Below are 22,500 nucleotides of genomic sequence, written 5' to 3'. Positions count from 1 at the left end.
TGAGGTACAGTGACTGTAGATATGATGAGGAACAGTGACTGTAGATATGATGAGGTACAGTGACTGTGTGAAGTGTAGATATGATGAGGCACAGTGACTGTAGATATGATGAGGCACAGTGACTGTATGAAGTGTAGATATGATGAGGCACAGTGACTGTATGAAGTGTAGATATGATGAGGCACAGTGACTGTGTGAAGTGTAGATATGATGAGGCACAGTGACTGTAGATATTATGAGGTACAGTGACTGTAGATATGATGAGGAACAGTGACTGTAGATATGGTGAGGCACAGTGACTGTAGATATTATGAGGTACAGTGACTGTAGATATGATGAGGAACAGTGACTGTAGATATGGTGAGGCACAGTGACTGTAGATATTATGAGGTACAGTGACTGTAGATATTATGAGGTACAGTGACTGTAGATATGATGAGGAACAGTGACTGTAGATATGATGAGGTACAGTGACTGTGTGAAGTGTAGATATGATGAGGCACAGTGACTGTAGATATGATGAGGCACAGTGACTGTAGATATGATGAGACACAGTGACTGTAGATATGATGAGGCACAGTGACTGTGTGAAGTGTAGATATGATGAGGTACAGTGACTGTGTGAAGTGTAGATATGATGAGGCACAGTGACTGTGTGAAGTGTAGATATGATGAGGTACAGTGACTGTAGATATGATGAGGTACAGTGACTGTAGATATGATGAGGTACATTGACTGTAGATATGATGAGGCACAGTGACTGTAGATATGATGAGGCACAGTGACTGTAGATATGAGGCACAGTGACTGTAGATATGATGAGGCCCAGTGACTGTGTGAAGTGTAGATATGATGAGGTACAGTGACTGTGTGAAGTGTAGATATGATGAGGCACAGTGACTGTAGATATGATGAGGCACAGTGACTGTGTGAAGTGTAGATATGATGAGGCACAGTGACTGTAGATATGATGAGGCACAGTGACTGTGTGAAGTGTAGATATGATGAGGCACAGTGACTGTAGATATGATGAGGCAGAGTGACTGTAGATATTATGAGGTACAGTGACTGTAGATATGATGAGGAACAGTGACTGTAGATATGGTGAGGCACAGTGACTGTAGATATGATGAGGTACAGTGACTGTATGAAGTGTAGATATGATGAGGCACAGTGACTGTATGAAGTATAGATATGATGAGGCACAGTGACTGTATGAAGTGTAGATATGATGAGGTACAGTGACTGTAGATATGGTGAGGCACAGTGACTGTAGAAATGATGAGGTACAGTGACTGTATGAAGTGTAGATATAATGAGGCACAGTGACTGTATGAAGTGTAGATATGATGAGGCACAGTGACTGTATGAAGTGTAGATATGATGAGGCACAGTGACTGTATGGAGTGTAGATATGATGAGGCACAGTGACTGTATGAAGTGTAGATATGATGAGGCACAGTGACTGTAGATATGATGAGGTACAGTGACTGTAGATATGATGAGGTACAGTGACTGTATGAAGTGTAGATATGATGAGGCACAGTGACTGTAGATATGATGAGGTACAGTGACTGTATGAAGTGTAGATATGATGAGGCACAGTGACTGTATGAAGTGTAGATATGATGAGGTACAGTGACTGTAGATATGATGAGGTACAGTGACTGTATGAAGTGTAGATATGATGAGGCACAGTGACTGTAGATATGATGAGGCACAGTGACTGTATGAAGTGTAGATATGATGAGGCACAGTGACTGTAGATATGATGAGGTACAGTGACTGTAGATATGATGAGGAACAGTGACTGTAGATATGGTGAGGCACAGTGACTGTAGATATGATGAGGCACAGTGACTGTAGATATTATGAGGTACAGTGACTGTAGATATGATGAGGAACAGTGACTGTAGATATGATGAGGTACAGTGACTGTGTGAAGTGTAGATATGATGAGGCACAGTGACTGTGTGAAGTGTAGATATGATGAGGTACAGTGACTGTAGATATGATGAGGCACAGTGACTGTAGATATGATGAGGCACAGTGACTGTAGATATGATGAGGCACAGTGACTCTGTGAAGTGTAGATATGATGAGGTACAGTGACTGTGTGAAGTGTAGATATGATGAGGCACAGTGACTGTGTGAAGTGTAGATATGATGAGGTACAGTGACTGTAGATATGATGAGGTACATTGACTGTAGATATGATGAGGCACAGTGACTGTAGATATGATGAGGCACAGTGACTGTAGATATGATGAGGCACAGTGACTGTAGATATGATGAGGCCCAGTGACTGTGTGAAGTGTAGATATGATGAGGTACAGTGACTGTGTGAAGTGTAGATATGATGAGGCACAGTGACTGTAGATATGATGAGGCACAGTGACTGTGTGAAGTGTAGATATGATGAGGCACAGTGACTGTAGATATGATGAGGCACAGTGACTGTGTGAAGTGTAGATATGATGAGGCACAGTGACTGTAGATATGATGAGACACAGTGACTGTAGATATTATGAGGTACAGTGACTGTAGATATGATGAGGAACAGTGACTGTAGATATGGTGAGGCACAGTGACTGTAGATATGATGAGGTACAGTGACTGTATGAAGTGTAGATATGATGAGGCACAGTGACTGTATGAAGTATAGATATGATGAGGCACAGTGACTGTATGAAGTGTAGATATGATGAGGCACAGTGACTGTAGATATGATGAGGCACAGTGACTGTATGAAGTGTAGATATGATGAGGTACAGTGACTGTTGATATGATGAGGCACAGTGACTGTATGAAGTGTAGATATGATGAGGCACAGTGACTGTAGATATGATGAGGTACAGTGACTGTATGAAGTGTAGATATGATGAGGCACAGTGACTGTAGATATGATGAGGCACAGTGACTGTATGAAGTGTAGATATGATGAGGCACAGTGACTGTATGAAGTGTAGATATGATGAGGTACAGTGACTGTAGATATGATGAGGCACAGTGACTGTATGAAGTGTAGATATGATGAGGCACAGTGACTGTAGATATGATGAGGTACAGTGACTGTATGAAGTGTAGATATGATGAGGCACAGTGACTGTAGATATGATGAGGCACAGTGACTGTATGAAGTGTAGATATGATGAGGCACAGTGACTGTAGATATGATGAGGTACAGTGACTGTATGAAGTGTAGATATGATGAGGCACAGTGACTGTAGATATGATGAGGCACAGTGACTGTATGAAGTGTAGATATGATGAGGTACAGTGACTGTAGATATGATGAGGTACAGTGACTGTATGAAGTGTAGATATGATGAGGCACAGTGACTGTAGATATGATGAGGCACAGTGACTGTATGAAGTGTAGATATGATGAGGCACAGTGACTGTAGATATGATGAGGTACAGTGACTGTAGATATGATGAGGTACAGTGACTGTAGATATGATGAGGCACAGTGACTGTATGAAGTGTAGATATGATGAGGCACAGTGACTGTAGATATGATGAGGTACAGTGACTGTATGAAGTGTAGATATGATGAGGCACAGTGACTGTAGATATGATGAGGCACAGTGACTGTATGAAGTGTAGATATGATGAGGCACAGTGACTGTAGATATGATGAGGCACAGTGACTGTATGAAGTGTAGATATGATGAGGTACAGTGACTGTAGATATGATGAGGTACAGTGACTGTATGAAGTGTAGATATGATGAGGCACAGTGACTGTATGAAGTGTAGATATGATGAGGTACAGTGACTGTATGAAGTGTAGATATGATGAGGCACAGTGACTGTAGATATGATGAGGCACAGTGACTGTATGAAGTGTAGATATGATGAGGCACAGTGACTGTATGAAGTGTAGATATGATGAGGTACAGTGACTGTAGATATGATGAGGCACAGTGACTGTATGAAGTGTAGATATGATGAGGCACAGTGACTGTAGATATGATGAGGTACAGTGACTGTATGAAGTGTAGATATGATGAGGCACAGTGACTGTAGATATGATGAGGCACAGTGACTGTATGAAGTGTAGATATGATGAGGCACAGTGACTGTAGATATGATGAGGTACAGTGACTGTATGAAGTGTAGATATGATGAGGCACAGTGACTGTAGATATGATGAGGCACAGTGACTGTATGAAGTGTAGATATGATGAGGTACAGTGACTGTAGATATGATGAGGTACAGTGACTGTATGAAGTGTAGATATGATGAGGCACAGTGACTGTAGATATGATGAGGCACAGTGACTGTATGAAGTGTAGATATGATGAGGCACAGTGACTGTAGATATGATGAGGTACAGTGACTGTAGATATGATGAGGTACAGTGACTGTAGATATGATGAGGCACAGTGACTGTATGAAGTGTAGATATGATGAGGCACAGTGACTGTAGATATGATGAGGTACAGTGACTGTATGAAGTGTAGATATGATGAGGCACAGTGACTGTAGATATGATGAGGCACAGTGACTGTATGAAGTGTAGATATGATGAGGCACAGTGACTGTAGATATGATGAGGCACAGTGACTGTATGAAGTGTAGATATGATGAGGTACAGTGACTGTAGATATGATGAGGTACAGTGACTGTATGAAGTGTAGATATGATGAGGCACAGTGACTGTAGATATGATGAGGCACAGTGACTGTATGAAGTGTAGATATGATGAGGTACAGTGACTGTATGAAGTGTAGATATGATGAGGCACAGTGACTGTAGATATGATGAGGCACAGTGACTGTATGAAGTGTAGATATGATGAGGCACAGTGACTGTATGAAGTGTAGATATGATGAGGTACAGTGACTGTATGAAGTGTAGATATGATGAGGCACAGTGACTCACCTCCTTCTGCTCCGCAGGCGTTCGGCTTCATCAACCTGATCCTGTGGATCGGGAACCTGTGGTTCGTGTTCAAGGAGACCGGCTGGTTGGCGTCCTTCTCCGGAACATACGTCCCGTCGCAGGAGAAGCAGCCCGCCCCCGACTCCTTCGGCCAGGGAGGCTACGGCCAGCAGGACCCCTACGCCGGCTCCCAGGGGGGCTACCAGCCCGACTACGGCCAGCAGGGGGGCTACAGCGAGGAGGGGGGCTACAGCCAGGGCTACGAGCAGCAGCAGCAGCCCACCTCCTACTCCAATCAGATGTGAGCCTGTCCACGGTGAGGTCACGTCACACAGGTTATGATCTAATCTTTCGCTGAAGTGTCAGCGAATATGAGTTGAGGTATTTCTGTTATGCAAATGACAAACAAATGTTTCCTGAGCCGCTTTGCTCCAGAACGATATTCAAACATCCTCACACTGAAAGTCGAGAGCAGAACCTTCAGGTGGACCTATCAGTCACTGTAGTTACTGTAGTTACTGTACTCACACGTCTCACATGTCGTATTTAGAAACGTGTAATTAATGACACCAGTAAAGCAGCATTTATATATATTTTTATATATTAATATTAATATTTTGAGCCATGATCTTGACGTCATCTCAGTGTCGAGGGTCGGAGATGATCCTCAGGCGTCAGCGTCTCTTTGATACAATATTTTTTGTGTCAGTATCCTTTAAAAAAACTTTGAGGCAAAAACAAGAAGTGACGAGAAGAAAGTTCAGAGAATCATCATGTTTCATCTTCACGTGTTGGTTTCTTGTCAAAGTCCTGCAGCAGCACACGACACTACTGCAGCACGTTACTGTAAATCTGAATATGAAGTCAGGTGCTTTGTTTAACTCCCGATAAATATTATCCAACCTTTCATGGTCGCCTATTTCAATATTAAAGAGAAATACTTTTGATGTCAAACCCAACACAACTTTTAACACAATTATAAATATGTTCATTTTCTGGCACAGTTTCATTCGTCCGTCTGCGTTCAACAGTAATTTCAATATCCGCTTTTAGATTTGTCTTATTTGTTTATAGTAATTAATGTGATCATAAAGTTTTGAAGATGTATTTCTTCTTCCTTCTGCGTCCCCTCTCCTCAAGGTGACCTGGGGACTCTCGACCTCCACCTGCATCTCCACACTCCTGTGTCTGTTTGTGTATCTGTGAGTGACAGGCGGAGGGAGGGCGGAGCCTGGTGAGGGGGAGGGGAGTAGGGTGGGGGTGGGGGGGGGGGGTGCAGGGTCTTTGCTGTAACATGATGTTTATTCTCGTGATGTATTAAACTGTAGAAGACAACGGAGATTGTCTGTTTGGTTATACGAGAAAAACTTGAATACAAAAACCAAAACATTCGTTGACGAACATTTAAGAGAGAAAAAGATTTATGAAAAAAATGAAAATAAAATTGTAGTAATATTAAACCTGGGAGAATGTATTTGTCTGTGCTGTGTAAATATCGACATGTATCCATGTACACAGTTGAATAATTGTGCACTCCATATTAGTTGTTATACAACAAATGTTGAGCACAGAGTTATTCAACTGAATATTTACTTTGGTTCTGTTCAGGAGCTCACGTGGTTTCAATCATTCATACGTTCACACGCTCATCAAAGAGTCTATGAATATGTTTCTTTGACCTTTTTTCTCTATTAAATTTCGCATGTGATGGAAACGATGGAAGGGAATTTGTTTCAACTGGATTTGTGTTTTTATATCTGTGTTTTTCCATCAAATATCACAATTGTCAAGAGGGAAAGAATTCGTTAATACACAGATCAGAGAGGACCGAGGGTTGATCAGTGAGCATGGTCCAATCTGGTGGTGTACAGTACTATCTGTAGTGTACAGTACTAACTGTAGTGTACAGTAGTATCGGTAGTGTACAGTAGTATCGGTAGTGTACAGTACTTACTGTACGTTGTGAATCAGGGCCGAGAACAACAGTGTTAGAAGTGTGTGTTTGGTTATTTGTTCTGATTTATGTGACGACATCATCACGTTTTGTCCGTGAACCTCGTCCTGTTTGTTTTCCTCCTTTGTGATCCAGAAAGTTTCAGTCATTTAGCGGTTTAAAAGAAACGTTTTTTATTTTAACGGAAATCAGTGACATGCATACGTTAACATGAACAGGTACATTACAACAGGTACATTACTGGTTATGCCCGTGGTAAACAGATATTATTATTATTATCATGAGGCGGTCTCCACATACACTTCTGAATCGACTGTCCCTCTGAAGTTATTGCATGAATCTTACACATGATATCGTTACGAGCTGCAGGAACGTGTTGGTACTGTTGTACAGTGGATCTGATCATCACAGTTACTGTACAGCACACACACATCTGACTCAAAGCACAAAGTGAGTGCTGCAATAATGAATCTCCTCAGATTGAAATGCCGCTCCTCTGTTTGGACATATACAAGGTCGTGTTTGCCAAACAGTGAGACGTGTGTCGGTTGGTAGTTTGAATCCTCGTCAGAATGATTTGTCTTCCACCTCCAGTTCACTGATCCGTCGCTCCGCCGTGGTTCACTCATTCTGTTTTTCAAAATCTTTTTTTGAGTGTCGAAGCCCCCGGCGTGCCCCCCCCCCTCGTTCATCGTAGCTCTTATAAATATGCTGAAATGAAATATACTCTGTTGTTAGTGGTGAATGATGTCTTGTGATACTCTCTACGCCTTTGGATAGTGCTGTGATTATTGTGTATGATGTATTCATATTAGTATTTATGATAATTATAAAGTCAGAGGAGATAAAAAAAAAGATCTGAGACGCTCCAGAATTCTGCTGTATTCTTATTAAATGGGATCCATGTGAAACAAAATGAAATAAACTTGAAATTATTCTGTAGAAGGTTAAAATGTGTTCTTCTGTTCAGACTCGGCTGTTTTCTTTCTATTTGTTTTTAAATCGTTGACTTGAGTTTTTATTGGAACATAATTATTATAATAAAGACCATTTCTGTCCAAGTCTCGTGAAGACTGGAGGAAACACGAACAGTAAAAAGTGATAAATATTTTTTGATAACAGATGAAGTGACAGTGAACACGGAGGTCACAAACTGATGAATCTTAGTTCATTTATTCTCGATCAAAACATCAACAACTGTCCACACAGTGGCGCCATCACAAGGAGAGATTTAAAAAAAGATAATAACTTTATTACAAGCGATATCAACACGCTGTTTTACAAGCTAACAGCTGTGAAACACACACACACACACACACACACATATATATATATTTAGGGTTGTATTTTGTCCACTTAACCTAACATTGACCCTCCGACCCGCAATGTCTTTACCATCTGACGTCGATGTGATTGGTTGTTCACTCTTCTTCAGGTTTCTCTTTCCGCTGACAGAGGCAGATACTAAAATTATTTTTGGTAGGTTAAAAAAGAAGTTGTGGTTTGATGTTAAATAGTGAACAACAACAACAACGAACCATAACTGTAACTGTAACCAAATGAAACGCGTAAAATGAAAAGTGTAAAAATCAAAGAAAGTATGTGACCAATGAACAAGCTCGTTCTTAATCTCAGCCGCACCCCAAAAAGTGGGAGGGGTCACTGCGCTTTATTGTTTCTCTCTTTAATCTAAAACTCTCTGGTCCTAGTCGGGATCCTGTGGAACGATGACGCTGACGCTTCCAGTGATCTGATTGGTCGGTAGTCGGAGCTGTTGACTTTGCTTTGATCTTTGATCTCTGATCTGGAAGTTCACCTGCACCGGAGCCGCGGAACCGCTCGGCAACCACGGACACCAGAAGTCAAACCAGAAGTCAAACCAGAAGTTAAACCAGAAGTCAAACCAGAAGTCAAACCAGAAGTCAAACCAGAAGTCAAACCAGAAGTTAAACCAGAAGTTAAACCGGAACTCAACGTGACAACCGCGAATCCTGCGAGGCCAACACCCCGCTGACTCCCCGACTCCTCTCGCCTCCTCCTCGGCTCCTCCTCTCGGCTCCTCTCGGCTCCTCCTCGGCTCCTCTCGGCTCCTCTCGCCTACTCTAGGCTCCTCTCGGCTCCTCGGCTCCTCCTCGGCTCCTCTCGGCTCCTCTCGGCTCCTCTCGGCTCCTCCTCGGCTCCTCGGCTCCTCCTCGGCTCCTCTCGGCTCCTCTCGGCTCCTCCTCGGCTCCTCCTCGGCTCCTCTCGCCTCCTCGGCTCCTCCTCGGCTCCTCGGCTCCTCCTCGGCTCCTCTCGGCTCCTCTCGGCTCCTCTCGGCTCCTCGGCTCCTCCTCGGCTCCTCTCGGCTCCTCTCGGCTCCTCTCGCCTCCTCCTCGGCTCCTCTCGGCTCCTCTCGGCTCCTCTCGGCTCCTCCTCGGCTCCTCTCGGCTCCTCTCGGCTCCTCGGCTCCTCTCGGCTCCTCTCGCCTCCTCCTCGGCTCCTCTCGGCTCCTCTCGGCTCCTCTCGGCTCCTCTCGCCTCCTCCTCGGCTCCTCTCGGCTCCTCTCGCCTCCTCCTCGGCTCCTCGGCTCCTCTCGGCTCCTCTCGCCTCCTCGGCTCCTCTTGGCTCCTCGGCTCCTCCTCGGCTCCTCTCGGCTCCTCTCTGCTCCTCTCGGCTCCTCCTCGGCTCCTCTCGGCTCCTCTCGGCTCCTCTCGGCTCCTCTCGGCTCCTCTCGGCTCCTCTCGCCTCCTCCTCGGCTCCTCGGCTCCTCTCGCCTCCTCGGCTCCTCTCGGCTCCTCGGCTCCTCCTCGGCTCCTCTCGGCTCCTCTCGGCTCCTCTCGGCTCCTCTCGGCTCCTCTCGGCTCCTCTCGCCTCCTCCTCGGCTCCTCCCTCACTCTGAAAGCAACAGTTTGTCGGCGGAGCTCCGGTGGCAGAGCCCGAGCCTTGAGACGCTTCCTCCGGAGGAACTGATTGAACGAGCGGGTGAAAACCTCCAGGCTGTGACCGTTCAACTGTCACTTCCACTTCCAGTCGCTGCTCGTCGGTGATCGCCCGAGAACAACCGACCGTCGGTGGTGACGTGAGGAGACAGAATGGCCGATGGCACCGCGACCAGCGCCGGAGCGAACTGTCTGGAGAAACTGACGGTTTACATGAAGACTCCGAAGGGCTTCATCCTGGGAGCAGAGATGGTGAGTCCCCCTGGCACCGCGTGTGTGTGTGTGTGAAAGAGTGTGTGTGAGAGAGAGTGTGTTAGTGTGTGTGTGTGTGTGTGTGTGTGAAAGAGTGTGTGAGAGAGAGAGTGTGTTAGTGTGTGTGTGTGTGTGTGTGTGTGTGTGTGTGTGTGAAAGAGTGTGTGAGAGAGAGTGTGAGTGTGTGAGAGAGAGAGTTTGTTAGTGTATGTGTGTGTGTGTGTGTGTGTGTGTGTGTGTGTGTGTGTGTGTGAGAGAGAGTGTGTGTGTGTGTGTGTGTGTGTGTGTGTGTGAGAGAGAGTGTGTTAGTGTGTGTGTGTGTGTGTGTGTGTGTGTGTGTGTGTGTGAAAGAGTGTGAGTGAGAGAGAGAGTGTGTGTGTGTGTGTGTGTGTGAAAGAGTGTATGAGAGAGAGTGTGAGTGTGTGAGAGAGAGAGGTGGTTAGTGTATGTGTGTGTGTGTGTGTGTGTGTGTGTGTGTGTGTGTGGCCTGCATCTAATCAATATTTCATAGATGTGAAAGTGGATTTGATTTGTGTCTGTTTCCTGGAACCTGTTCTGTCTGGTCTCCAGGGAGTGAAAGCATGTGTCCTGAAGGGGGTCAGGGGTCACGAGCAGAGGTCAGAGGTCAGGGGCTCTCACCTGTCACATGTGCTTGTCTATTTTCTCATGATGCAGCGTGTGAGGTCTCAGACTATTTGTTGGCAGCAGAGACGCAGTGAACCAAATATGGAGAGTTCATCGTCTCACTGTTGTTACTGTAACACGTTACATGTTTACACGTCTGTCACAGGAGGAAACACAACGTGCAGCCGCTCAGTGTTCATAATGTGGAGTTGTGACACTTCCTGTCGGGAGAAACGTTTTATTCAAACTTACGTCCTCGAACCGTTTGTTTGAGTCTCTCTTTAACACACGAGACACTTTGACCTTAAACTCTTTTCACTCTGTACTTTTGTTACAATGTATTTATTAATATGAACTTATTACTCACCCTCAACAGGAAATGTTCTACTTTTTACTATACTGAATTTACAGACTAATATTTTACACAATCAACTTATAAACTATGATGCATCTTTTAAAATAAACAACAAAACATCCACATCTTAAAGTACAACTTGTATATATATATGTATATATATATATGTATATACTACCTCAGTAATGACTCTACAGTCTGTATAATAAATACTTATAATAAATATTTGTCTACATTTCATGGTGTGTTCATGTCACTGCTGCACACTGAACAGCTGCTAACAGACAAAACTAACACAATAAAAATATTTTCTGTTAAAACTTAAAGTTAATTTACTCAAGTAAAGTTTTGACACAACACTGACGAGTCAATGATTGGATACAAAACATTTGAATCTGGTTCTGTCTGTCTGTGTGTCTGTCTCTCTCTGTCTGTCTGTCTGTGTGTCTGTCTGTCTGTGTGCCTGTCTGTCTGTGTGTCTTTCTCTCTGTCTGTCTGTGTGTCTGTCTGTGTGCCTGTCTGTCTCTCTCTGTCTGTCTGTCTGTGTGTCTGTCTGTCTGTGTGCTTGTCTGTCTGTGTTTCTGTCTGTCTGTCTGTGTGTCTGTCTGTCTGTCTGTGTTTCTGTCTGTCTGTCTGTGTGTCTGTCTGTCTGTCTGTGTGTCTGTCTGTCTGTGTGTCTTTCTCTCTGTCTCTCTCTCTGTCTGTCTGTGTGTGTGTGTCTGTGTGTCTTGTACATGTACAGTAGTATTATCAGAAGTACTGACATTGTAACAGTATTTTTACTGTTGTCAGTGATGAAAAGACTTTCAGTCGTTTCCCAGTGTGTGTGTGTGTGTGTGTGTGTGTGTGTGTGTGTGTGTGGTGGGGGGGGGGGGATTCCAGGCCCGTGTGTGAAGAATGCGTGAGTCCGTCCGTCGTTCCATGCGAGGTCCGATCTCGTAGGTTTGCTTCCTCCCACTCACGACTCGGCTGCTCTGAAGGAATTCTTCATCTGAGATGTTGGATTGTGAAACGAGGCAGGGCAACAGGAAGTGACGTGTCATCACGGCTCGGTGCAACCAGTCTGATAGGAAGTGAGGTTTAGGTTCAGACCTACAGCTGATGACGGTTCTAACTTTGACGAGCTCTTCCAACGCCCTCGCCAGACGACGTGTTCGTGCGTTTACTTTTCTTTTATTCTGCTCAGACGTGATCCGAGACGTGCTCGACTGGAACATGCTGGAACATGCTGGAAGCTGCAGAACAACCACTACAGGTCACAGGCAGGTTTCTGTTTGACATGTGGCACAGTGATAAGTCCGGATGAGTCACGCCCAGAGTTAATGTTCCACCGACTGATGTGGGTTATGAATTTGAAAGTGATCACGTGGTCTAATGACTGGATTGTGTATCTCAGTTAGAAGAGAAGAAGAAGAGTGGAGGAAGAAGTGATGATGAAACCAAACCAAACTTTCCGTGTTGCCCAGAACACACATGGTAGAAACGTTAGTGAACGTTCCTTAGCAACCAGCTGCTGTTTGCTGCGTCTCTGCTCAACAGTCGACCTCCTGCTCTCACGTCGCTGACGAGCGACTATAATTAGACGAGCGACCGTTGGAGGAACAGTTTTCCCTCCGGAGCAGCTCGTTGACTGAAGGGGACGGATCCCGAGCTGAAGGCGTCCGCGTCTCAGAGAACGTTCTTGTTCTCTGAGACGCGGACAGCCGTGTGGTGGGTGTTCCTCCGTACGACGGCTGCTCCGACCCGAACAGAGGCTCTGTTGTCTCGCCCTCGACCCGTCACTGAGGCGGTTTGTACCAGTCTCCACAAACACACCCGCCTCTGAGGCGTCGGCCGGGCGGCGGAAAGGCTCAGCAACAGTTGCGGTCGAAGGGGAAGCAGCAGTGACAGATGCAGAGAGTGTGCGTGTGTGTGCGTGTGTGTGTGGTATTGACAAACTGCGATGTGCAAAATGTGCTTTTACCAAATACATTCAGTAAAAATGTTACATAATAATAATAAATCATCTCTCTTGTTACATGCAGATAAATATTTCAGGGCACTCAGATTTTTTATGTACAGATATAATTTATGAAGAAAAACAAGTCAGAGATAAAAATGAGAGGAATATAAATATTTGTATGTGTATTAGAGCTGTATCAATTAGTTGATTAACAATAATCTATTTTTATTTTTCACATTTAACGTCTCCAGCTTCACAATTTTCCATCGAAGTGAGTAAAGTTTATTTATAATAGACCAGAGTTGGTAAAGAGAGAGAGAGAGAGAACTCCCCATGACCAATCACAACAGATTGGAGCCAGTCGGCCAATCAGAGCAGGCTGGGCTTCACTGGGAGGGCGGGGCCTTAAAGAGGAGCTGCAGGAAACTGAACATTACAACATTAATAACTCACATTCACATTATGAATCTGAATATGAGCAGAACATTTCTCCTCTAAGTGCAGGTTCCGCTCTCACATACTGCTCCTCCGGCAAATGTTCAGACTGTGGAGCTGTTTTCAGAGGTGAACTCTGTAAAATGATGTCCAGACATTTTCTAGAGTTTCTACTCGCTCGCTGCAAAACCTCCGGAGATTTTCCTGCTGTGTTCTCACACAAAACCTCATCCTCACACTGTACAGGGGGTCGGCAGTCCGAGTCTGAAAACAGTTTCACAGACATGTGTTATTATTCTGGCGTGACCCTGAAGCATTGTGGGATATCTTCTTCACTCTGACGTCCTCTCTCTCCCTCGTCGCTCTCAGGTCCTCAGCCTCATCATCCTCATCTGCTACGCTGCGTCTATGTACGGAGGATACGCCGCGCTGGCCATCTGCGAGTTGATCATCACCGCGGTCTTCTTTGGCATCTTCATGATGGGGCTGGACAAACAGTTTGTACTGGTCAACTGGGTCTGGACTGTGAGTACACACACACACACACACACACTCGCACACACACACACTTGTACAACGCTTCATCTTCTGCTTCCTCTTCTGAACAGGATCTGTTCCGCGCTGGGATCGGCGCTGTGCTCTTCATCATCACTTCTCTGATCTGTGTCATCGGCGGAGCCGGCGACCCTGCTCGCATCGCAGGCGGAGTACGTGAACACACCGTGACTCACACACACACTTCCCCTTTAAGACCACACGGATTTCACCACAGTTCACTTCATCCTGTCTTTCAGCTCAGGTCCGGTGGCTTCACCTCGTCAGTCACAAACGTGTCGACAGTTTTCAAACATGTTTGATTTTAACAGCGTTGAACGCACGATGTAGTCGTCTGAGACGGGAGGAGAGCAGGGAACAGAGGGAACAGGAAACTGATTAACACACACACACACACACACAGCTGAGTTAGAGTACTGGTCTTGTGACGAGCTCCACGGGGAACGAACAGGAAGCTGAGTGCAGAGCGGAAGGCGAACTGAGCAAACGTTGATTTCTCACAAGGAAAGTCTGAAAAAGCATCGACTCCTTCGAGCCGTCGGCAGCAACGTTAGTTATAGAAATGTTTTTGAATCAGTTAGAACAAGTTAGAAAAAAATGTCACACATTTGTTATTATTTTATACTAGTACTAAAAGATTAAGATAAATCTCACATAACTTTTTCCCTGTGGCTTGTGAAAATCCAGTCAATGACTTTTTTAACGCTGCTCTTTGCTCATTCGTCTACAAACTGAATACGTTTCTCCAAGTGATATAATCTCATGATCTCATATAATGCGACAGTCAACATCCCACAACAGTCTGGGGTTAGACAGCATGTACACATGTTTACTGTCTAAGTGTTTTTGATAACTATGACAATCATGTTAATAACACCAGATACAAGGTGCTTCACAGAATAACATCTGAGTGCAGAGATACAGAACAGACGTTAACACCCCAGAAGAAGAAGAAGAGTCATCTGTGATTCTGATCCCGACTCGTTGTTGTTCCAGGTGTTCGGTCTCATCGCTGGTCTGTTGTTTGCGTACGACACCTACACCATCTTCCTCCAGGTCAAGAGCACCAGGCAGCACACGGCCGCTTCCACCGGTGAGACACTCACTTCACCGCTCTGTCCTCACGTGGTCCACACATTCTTCTTCTCTCTCTAATGTCTGACGTTGTTCTTTTTCCTCGCAGATGAAGGAGTTTAAACACTCCGACACTCGTCCCTGTGCTCAGAACGCAGAAGAAGAAGAAGAACAGGAAGTGGAGAAGACGGTGGACAGTAAGCGGATCAGGTCACAGTGTGAACAGCCAACAGACCTGAGGAGAAGACGAACCTCGTCCAACAGGAAGTGCTCTCTCTCACCACAGATTAAAAAAGGGAAAACTACAAAACAACAGTTTGATGTTGTCGTGCAGCTCGTCTGATTCACGTCTACTGTTACTGTATTAATAACTAGTAACTGTCGTCTGGACTCGAGAAGTGATTGATACATCAAAGTTCTTCTCTTTATGAGTTTGATGTCCGTCTCTGTGATGTAGTCGTTGCTTCATGTGCCTTAACGTCTCGTTCAAATTAAACAGTTCTTTCCTCTTATTCCTCTTTTATCCTTAATATCTCAAGTGTCCTTCTGTCCATGATCTTTTACCGTCTTTATTATCAACAATCTCTTTCTGTTCTAATCACACTTCGTTAATTATCGACCACATGTTCGTCTTGCAGTTTTACGGTCTTTGATTCTTGCTCAGGTTGTTATTTTATTTTTTTATTACATTTTTAACTCATAACATGAGGTGCAGAATATTCTCTTTACAGTCCAGTGGTCCAGTCCAGTGGTCCAGTCCAATGGTACTGTCCAGTGGAACTGTCCAGTGGAACTGTCCAATGGAACAGTCCAGTGGAACTGTCCAGTGGTACTGTCCAGTGGAACAGTCCAGTGGTCCGGTCCAGTGGAACAGTCCAGTGGTCCGGTCCAGTGGTACAGTCCAGTGGTACAGTCCAGTCGTACTGTCCAGTGGAACTGTCCAATGGTACTGTCCAGTGGAACTGTCCAGGTCTGTTGCTTGAGAATATGGCAGATGCAGAAGAAAAAAACAAACAACATTTTTTTTATGTGAATATCACAATTGTAACATGTTCTGTAACTGTTGATTCTGGTTATGAAGTTTGCCTTGTTATTGTTATTATTTTTTTTCTAACAGGCTTCACAGGAGTCAGTTTGTACGTTACACATTCGACGCCGCTGCGCTTTGGGAAATAAAAGCTATTTGTCACAGTGAAGAAAATGTGTCTTTAATTCCAAATTATAATCTGAATCTCATAAATCACGATCCATCTTCACTATAATAACTTCATGTGTCGCTTGTTTCTACACTTGGGCTGAGTGTCTTCTATCAGATGGCCACTAGAGGGCAGCAGACTTACACGTCTGAACTGAGCAGCTGCGGTCTCATTAATCACCGGTCCGGGTCCGGGTCTGGGTCCGGTCCAGGTCCAGATCCAGGTCCTGGTCTTGGTCTTGGTCTTGGTCTTGGTCCAGGTCCGGGTCCGGTCCAGATCCAGATCCAGGTCCTGGTCTTGGTCTTGGTCGTGGTCTTGGTCCAGGTCCGGGTGTGGGTCCGGTCCAGGTCCAGTCCAGGTCCTGGTCTATTTCCAGGTCGAGTCCAGGACCGGTCCGGTCCAGGTCCAGGTCCAGGTCCAGGTCCAGTCCGGGTCCGGTCCAGGTCCAGTCCAGCTCCGGTCCGGGTCCGGTCCAGGTCCAGTCCAGGTCCAGTCCAGGTCCAGGTCCAGGTCCAGTCCAGGTCCTGGTCTATTTCCAGGTCCGTGTCCAGGTCCGGTCCGTGTCCATGTCCGGTCCAGGACCGGTCCAGTCCAGGTCCAGGTCCAGTCCAGGTCCTGGTCTATTTCCAGGTCCGTGTCCAGGTCCGGTCCGTGTCCAGGTCCAGGTCCAGGTCAAGGTCCGGTCCAGGTCCAGGTCCAGGTCCGGTCCAGGTCCAGGTCCGGTCCAGGTCCAGGTCCAGGTCCAGGTCCGGGTCCGGTCCGGTCCAGGTCCGCTCCAGGTCCAGGTCCAGGTCCGGTCCAGGTCCGGGTCCGGTCCAGGTCCGGGTCTGGGAACAAGACGGGAGGTAAAGTTGGAATTTCGTCGAGTTAGCTTCTCAATCCCAGGATGTCGTTTACACCTTCAAGATAAAAGCGGAAGCGGTGTCGGGTTGAATAAAAGGAGCTTTTTGGTAAAATGTACAGACTAATAAAGTTATTACTTAATATTATTTATTTAATGATCATGTATTTGTTTGTGTAAGCTCGTGAAATGCAAAGCAAATAGATTTAATATGTGTTTTACTCTGAAAGGTCAACCGGAAAACACGTGTTCCCCCACACAGACCAGCTTGTCGTCTCAGTCGCCGCAGTAGTTCGCTCGGTGTCGAATAGAGAAGAAGAGAAGAAGAGAAGAGAAGAAGAAGAGAAGAAGAAGAGAAGAAGAGAAGAAGAGAAGAAGAAGAAGAAGAAGAGAAGAGCATCATGTAGTTCAACACACACTGCTCACTGGACACACCGACGTGTGTGTGTGTGTGTGTGTCACCTGGACACTGTCCTCTCGTCTCATCGACGTCATGTTCCTGCGCGGCTCGAAGAAGCGACGCTCGACCCGCTCGGTGAGTCTCTTCTTCTCCTTCTTCTTCTTCTTCTTCTTTTACTAATGACTCTGACAACTTCAGTTTGACCTTCAGGTCATGTGTCAGACCTCCACCTCAGATATCAGATGGTTGTGATCATGTTTTCAGAGTTGATCAGAACTTGTGTGACCCGTGAGTCCGTCCGGACAGAAACCGTCCGGGCGGAACTGTCCTTCAGCTGGACGCTGTGTTCTGTGAGAACTGTTCCTCTGTGCCACCTATTCCCTCATAATCATGAGGCGTATTGTATATTGGAATTATTTAATAAAACTTTGTACTAGAACATTCTTTGTGTCCTGAGTCACGTCATGCGCCTCAGTTGTCGTCATAGAGCAGGTTGAGAACATGAACACGTTTATTATTATAATGTTATTATTATTATTATTGTTGTTGTTATTATTATCATAATAACACAATTCATGTTCTGTCCAGATGATGTTCCAGTTGGAACGTTGCCCCAGGCCTCGTCACCATAAATACTTTCTGTTGAACTATTCATATATATTACAATATTATCATCATTTTAGAAGCAATTTTTTGACACTGAATCATGTGAGCTTAGTCGTCGGTGCGAGTCGTCCACGAGTCGCGTCGCTGCTCAGAGAAATGTGATCCAACATTTTAAAAAAATACATATTTTCTGACATTTTATAAACCACAGCAGTGATTTATGAATCATACCACGACAACAGACGAGAGGACAGAAGCAGCGAGACTTTGCTGGACTGTTGTTGATGTTCATTCTTATTTCAACATACACACATGTGGACACAACGACTGTTACTGAGGTCAATAAAAATATTGATTTCATATTAATGTATATGATAAGTCGATAATGTAATTATCGTGACAAACCTAGATGACGCCAAAAACAGCAGCAGGTTTAATTTCAGACCAAAATGAAGCTTGTGAAACATCTGAAACATCTGGATGTGAAACATCTGCATCACTGACACTGACATCTTCTTCTTCTTCTTCTCCTCCTTCACTTCATGTTTTAGTTTAATCTCAAAACATTATTTCATTTTTTTTTTTACCTGAACACTCGTGTCAGTAAGTTTATCTGTAACATTATTAATATTTGATGTAGATTAGTGCTGTGACACCATGTAAACACTAAGGACACCTGTTAATAACCAGACTCTAATATTAATGAACTCATGAATATTTAACGCAACGCCTCATTACATCAGCAGCAGACAAGTTAAATAATATTCAAACTATATCTTAAATACTTAATAAGTAAGAAAGTCAAATGTATTGATAAAGCATCAATCTAGACCAGAGCTCCACAACGAGGCAAAAGAAAGACAAAGTATGACAATAATAAATAATGCTTTGTTCGACCAAAATATTAATTTTACAGTGATATATGACAAAGAAACTATACAAGACAAAACAAATCTCCTTTGAGAGGCAGAAATCTACAAATATACAGTAAATGATTATTAAAAAATTTCAGATTGTTCTTGTGTTAGACAAAATACTGAGTGATTGTTTCAGCAGATTAATCAGGGGCAGATTTGAATTATGAAAAATGAATTTCTTATTGACGTCAGGATCTTAGCGGTGTTGAGAACGATGACAACGTTATGATATGGTGAACCAGTTGTTGATTGATCAGGCGGATGTACCTTTGAAAACTAATATTACTAATTGATCTAAGAAACTGTCACATTCTCCTCACGTCGGTCCTGTCTGGTCTTGTCCAGCGAGCAGAGGTTCATCTGCTCTTCATGCCGACCTCTGACCTCTGACCTCGGAGTCCTCTCCTCCCCCCTGAGGAGAGTTGGCACGTTTTCACACCGGTTGTTTGGTCAAGAACCTTCTGACTCGGACCAAACAAGCAGGTCTGTGTCCGGATCAGACTGGACCGTGGTTCGGTTCGCTAGCAGTGTGAAAACACATTATTTTGGCTGGTTCTTACTTTCGGACCATTACAGGAAGTCGAGGCAGCGAGCTACAGTATCATAGAAGAAGAAAAGTCTTCTCGCCCGTCTACAAACCAATCAGATGTGTTTACTGTCACAGCAGTAACTGTATGTACTGTTAGTGAATATCCGGGTTATGTCAGTTCTCCCCGTATACATGAGCGGGGAAGAATGTGAAGAATGACGTGAGTAACTTCCTCCGGTACAGTAGGTGGCGCTCTGCCAACTGGTCACAACAAGGATTTTCTACTTCTGGTCGACTTTTGTCAAAATCACAACAACTTGGAAAGGTGAGGAGAACGTGGACGACTGTTCAGCGCTGTACATCTCGTACATCCTCTACGCCTCAGTAACGCTACGTTGCCATGGAGACGTCCTCGGGTTTAAAGGTGAAGCTTCGTGTTGTTGCTTCCTGCGAGTGGGGAGGGGCAGTTATAACCTACGGAGCATGTGCGGACAGGTAACCCGAGCTGACCCCGGTTGAGGTGTCTACTTGGCGACTGAGAAACTGGGGTTTTGTCTTAACCAGAATATAATCTGTTTTTTAAGCTACATGTAAACGCACAAGAATCAGTGAAACAGCCCACGAAGGTGATGGCGACAGGAAGTAGGTTTGTCTTGTAAAGTTGTTTCGTGCATCGCAATGTGAAACTTGAACTAACTATCGAATGTTACGATGTGACGGAGACACGAGCGTCGGTTCTGATGATCAGGTGTGAAAACGTCCTGAGTCTGGACCTGAAACGTGGCTCGGGTGTTTGTTCTGTTCTCGTGTTATTTCATGTGATCCCGACAGCCGGTGTGATTTCTCCTGTTATCAGATAACAACTCTGGCAGTCGTTCAGTTTGTCCATTACCTGGTTACCATGGTTACTCTGTAGCTACAGAACAAACTGAGCGGTGGCGAGCGATTAGAGCCTTTTACAGAAGGACAGGGCTGATATGAAAAGTCAGAAATTGGTGTGAAGGAGTGTGAACATGTTGTTCATCCACAGTTAGTTTAGAAGAAACTTCCTTCACAAACATCTCAGGAGGAAAACCTCGTCGTTGGGCCACAAAAAACTTGATGCATTATCTTTTTGTAAGAAACATAAAACCCGTTGGTCTTGACACCGTTGTCATGACGATAAGGAAACGGTCAAGGGAAAGTTACAGTAACTGGCGAGAAATGTTCAAGGTTCTTTATTCTGTCGTCAGATCATCAGTCAGATTCAAGGTTCCTGCTCATTTAAACGAACAAACTGGAAACAACAGCCTGGACGACTTGTTAATGTTCGTCTCCAATTCATAATCTAGTTTGAGTTTGTGATAGAATGAAGTGTTGACAGGTTTTATGGATCATGGATATCAAGTCAAGTCAGGCTGAATGGACAGAACTTCTCAAACTGTCGAGCGTGAAGACGTTCTCGTGTTGTGTTTTAGGAAGATGAGGGATTTTCTCAGGATTCTTTAATCCTTAATTAATCCTTAATTATTCGTTACGTCAGAATTGTGCCAGTTCTTAACATTTAATCACAAACTGTCCTGGTCTGATGTGCCACAGTTTCTCTGCTGCTCGTCAGCGTGACAGTAACTTGAACTGTTCTACATCTGATCTGATCCAATTTAATCTGATTACAAACGTCTCATCTCATCAACCTCCCAGATGAAATTAAAGCAGCAGATAATTGGACACGGTGTCGTTCAGCACCAGACGAGTGGTTATCTCTAACATAATTCTTAAAACATATCTGACCTCTCGACCCTTGAAGGAAACGTATTCAGATTTTTAGTGAGTTATAGGTTTTTTGTGAATGTAAAAGTTCTGCAAAGTTAAAAAGCCCAGAGTGAAGGGAGAAACACTGAAGCTCCTGAACGCCTCGTCAGTCGCCCAGACGATACTTCCGTAATATGGTGACATCATCTTACAGAAGAACGTAAAGCGTCTAGCGTCTAAACATAAACATCTGATGTTAGCGAACGTGAGCAGTGACTATGATCCATAAAGTTACACAACTGGTTTGTTCTGTCTCACTCACACGGACTGAACCTGCTGCTTGTTCAGTTACTTGTTAAGTTCTGTTCATAAATGATCATAAAGAAATCAAAGTTCCAGAAGTTACTCCTGCTCCCACTCCCCAGAAGAACTGTCCAGTCAAGATGAATGAACGTTTTGTGATCAGCTCTGAAGCTTCACTAAAGAAAACCAGGTCAAAGTCTGAGTGGAAGAGAAGGACAATGAAAATATAATATAATAAAACATGTAACGTATTATCTCCGCTTTATGAATGGAGAGTCAGCGACACCCTGGAGTGTCGTCAATCATCTCTCTTCAGTTTACTGTTTTTCTCCGTGACCTTTAATAAATGTAATATTTCGTATTAGGTGTTAATGTGTCAGTGTGCGACGCTCAGTTCCGTCCTGACGAAACGAGTTCTGACCGCTCATTGTTCCCTTCGTTAAGTCTCGTCAACTTTCATCCTTGGATCTGGAAACATGTGTGCGTGCGTGCGTGCGTGCGTGCGTGCGGGTGTGTGTGTGTGTGTGTGTTTGTGTTTATTCTGGACCAACTCGTTCATGTTGCTATGATACAGACTGTAGTTCCTCCCTGGAATCATGTCGACAACGTCTCAAACAGAATCATTTCTAATTATAAAAATGAAACCACACAACAGATCAGGTCACGTCGCAGCTAAAGGCGACGAGCTGCTCAACAGACAGAAACTTCTCTGTGTCGGTTCTTCAGTGAAACATTAGAACCCGACTAGTATCAGAGAGATAAGAAGAGCAAACATTACAGTGTGATAATGTTCATAATGATAACTGTCCATAAAGGCTCTGTGTTCTCGTGTGGTTGAGCTGAGCAGGTATGTACAGGTTCTGTCACATAACTTCATTTTATTGCTTTGCTCATTAAAATTTTGGCGTCTGTGCACATGAGAGGATCACGTGTCCTCTACTGTCGTTTTGTTCACGTACATGTAGTACGGTACAGCAG

The 22,500-nt window shown here is 44.5% G+C and overlaps 3 protein-coding genes and 1 long non-coding RNA gene across 6 annotated transcripts in view; 3 read left to right on the top strand and 1 right to left on the bottom strand.

Annotated features, from left to right (window-relative positions):
• sypb (synaptophysin b) overlaps positions 1-7,786 on the top strand; it is a 15,843-nt gene extending 8,057 nt beyond the window's left edge. For both annotated transcript variants that reach the window (XM_035644746.2, XM_035644747.2), the window contains 2 exons: positions 4,908-5,206; positions 6,031-7,786. In XM_035644746.2, the coding sequence (XP_035500639.1) occupies positions 4,908-5,195 (288 nt within the window). In that variant the 3' untranslated portion in view covers positions 5,196-5,206; positions 6,031-7,786. The remainder of the gene's footprint in view (positions 1-4,907; positions 5,207-6,030) is intronic.
• Positions 7,787-9,650: 1,864 nt separating this feature from the next.
• Positions 9,651-16,195, top strand: plp2b (proteolipid protein 2b). Of its 2 annotated transcripts, none has more exons than XM_047330949.1 (5): positions 9,651-10,014; positions 13,740-13,895; positions 13,979-14,077; positions 14,922-15,018; positions 15,109-16,195. In XM_047330949.1, the coding sequence occupies exons 1-5, from the start codon at positions 9,916-9,918 to the stop codon at positions 15,120-15,122; spliced, it is 465 nt and encodes a 154-aa protein (XP_047186905.1). In that variant the 5' UTR covers positions 9,651-9,915; the 3' UTR covers positions 15,123-16,195. The 2 variants fall into 2 exon arrangements, with proteins under 2 accessions (XP_047186905.1, XP_035500644.1); XM_035644751.2 differs by lacking the exon at positions 9,651-10,014 and adding an exon at positions 12,101-12,248.
• Positions 16,186-17,867, bottom strand: LOC124849879. Its single transcript, XR_007030469.1, has 2 exons — positions 17,499-17,867; positions 16,186-17,094 (listed from the first exon to the last, which is right to left on the bottom strand). It is a non-coding gene; the product is annotated as an uncharacterized LOC124849879 (long non-coding RNA).
• Positions 17,284-22,500, top strand: part of prickle3 (prickle homolog 3) — a 19,841-nt gene continuing 14,624 nt past the window's right edge. Inside the window, exon 1 of the mRNA XM_047330940.1 lies at positions 17,284-17,571. Coding sequence (XP_047186896.1) covers positions 17,530-17,571 — 42 coding nt within the window. The 5' untranslated portion in view covers positions 17,284-17,529. The remainder of the gene's footprint in view (positions 17,572-22,500) is intronic.

The sequence above is a fragment of the Scophthalmus maximus genome, chromosome 3 (genome assembly GCF_022379125.1).
Source record: "Scophthalmus maximus strain ysfricsl-2021 chromosome 3, ASM2237912v1, whole genome shotgun sequence".
In the NCBI taxonomy this organism is placed as follows: domain Eukaryota; kingdom Metazoa; phylum Chordata; class Actinopteri; order Pleuronectiformes; family Scophthalmidae; genus Scophthalmus; species Scophthalmus maximus.
This window is presented reverse-complemented; position numbering and strand designations above follow the sequence as displayed.

Bases quoted from the DNA above. Each gene is read 5' to 3' on its own strand.
- plp2b (XM_047330949.1), top strand. From the start codon at position 9,916: ATGGCCGATGGCACCGCGACCAGCGCCGGAGCGAACTGTCTGGAGAAA. The intron at 10,015-13,739 runs GTGAGTCCCCCT...CGTCGCTCTCAG, and splicing joins TCATCCTGGGAGCAGAGATG to GTCCTCAGCCTCATCATCCT. The intron at 14,078-14,921 runs GTACGTGAACAC...TTGTTGTTCCAG, and splicing joins CTGCTCGCATCGCAGGCGGA to GTGTTCGGTCTCATCGCTGG.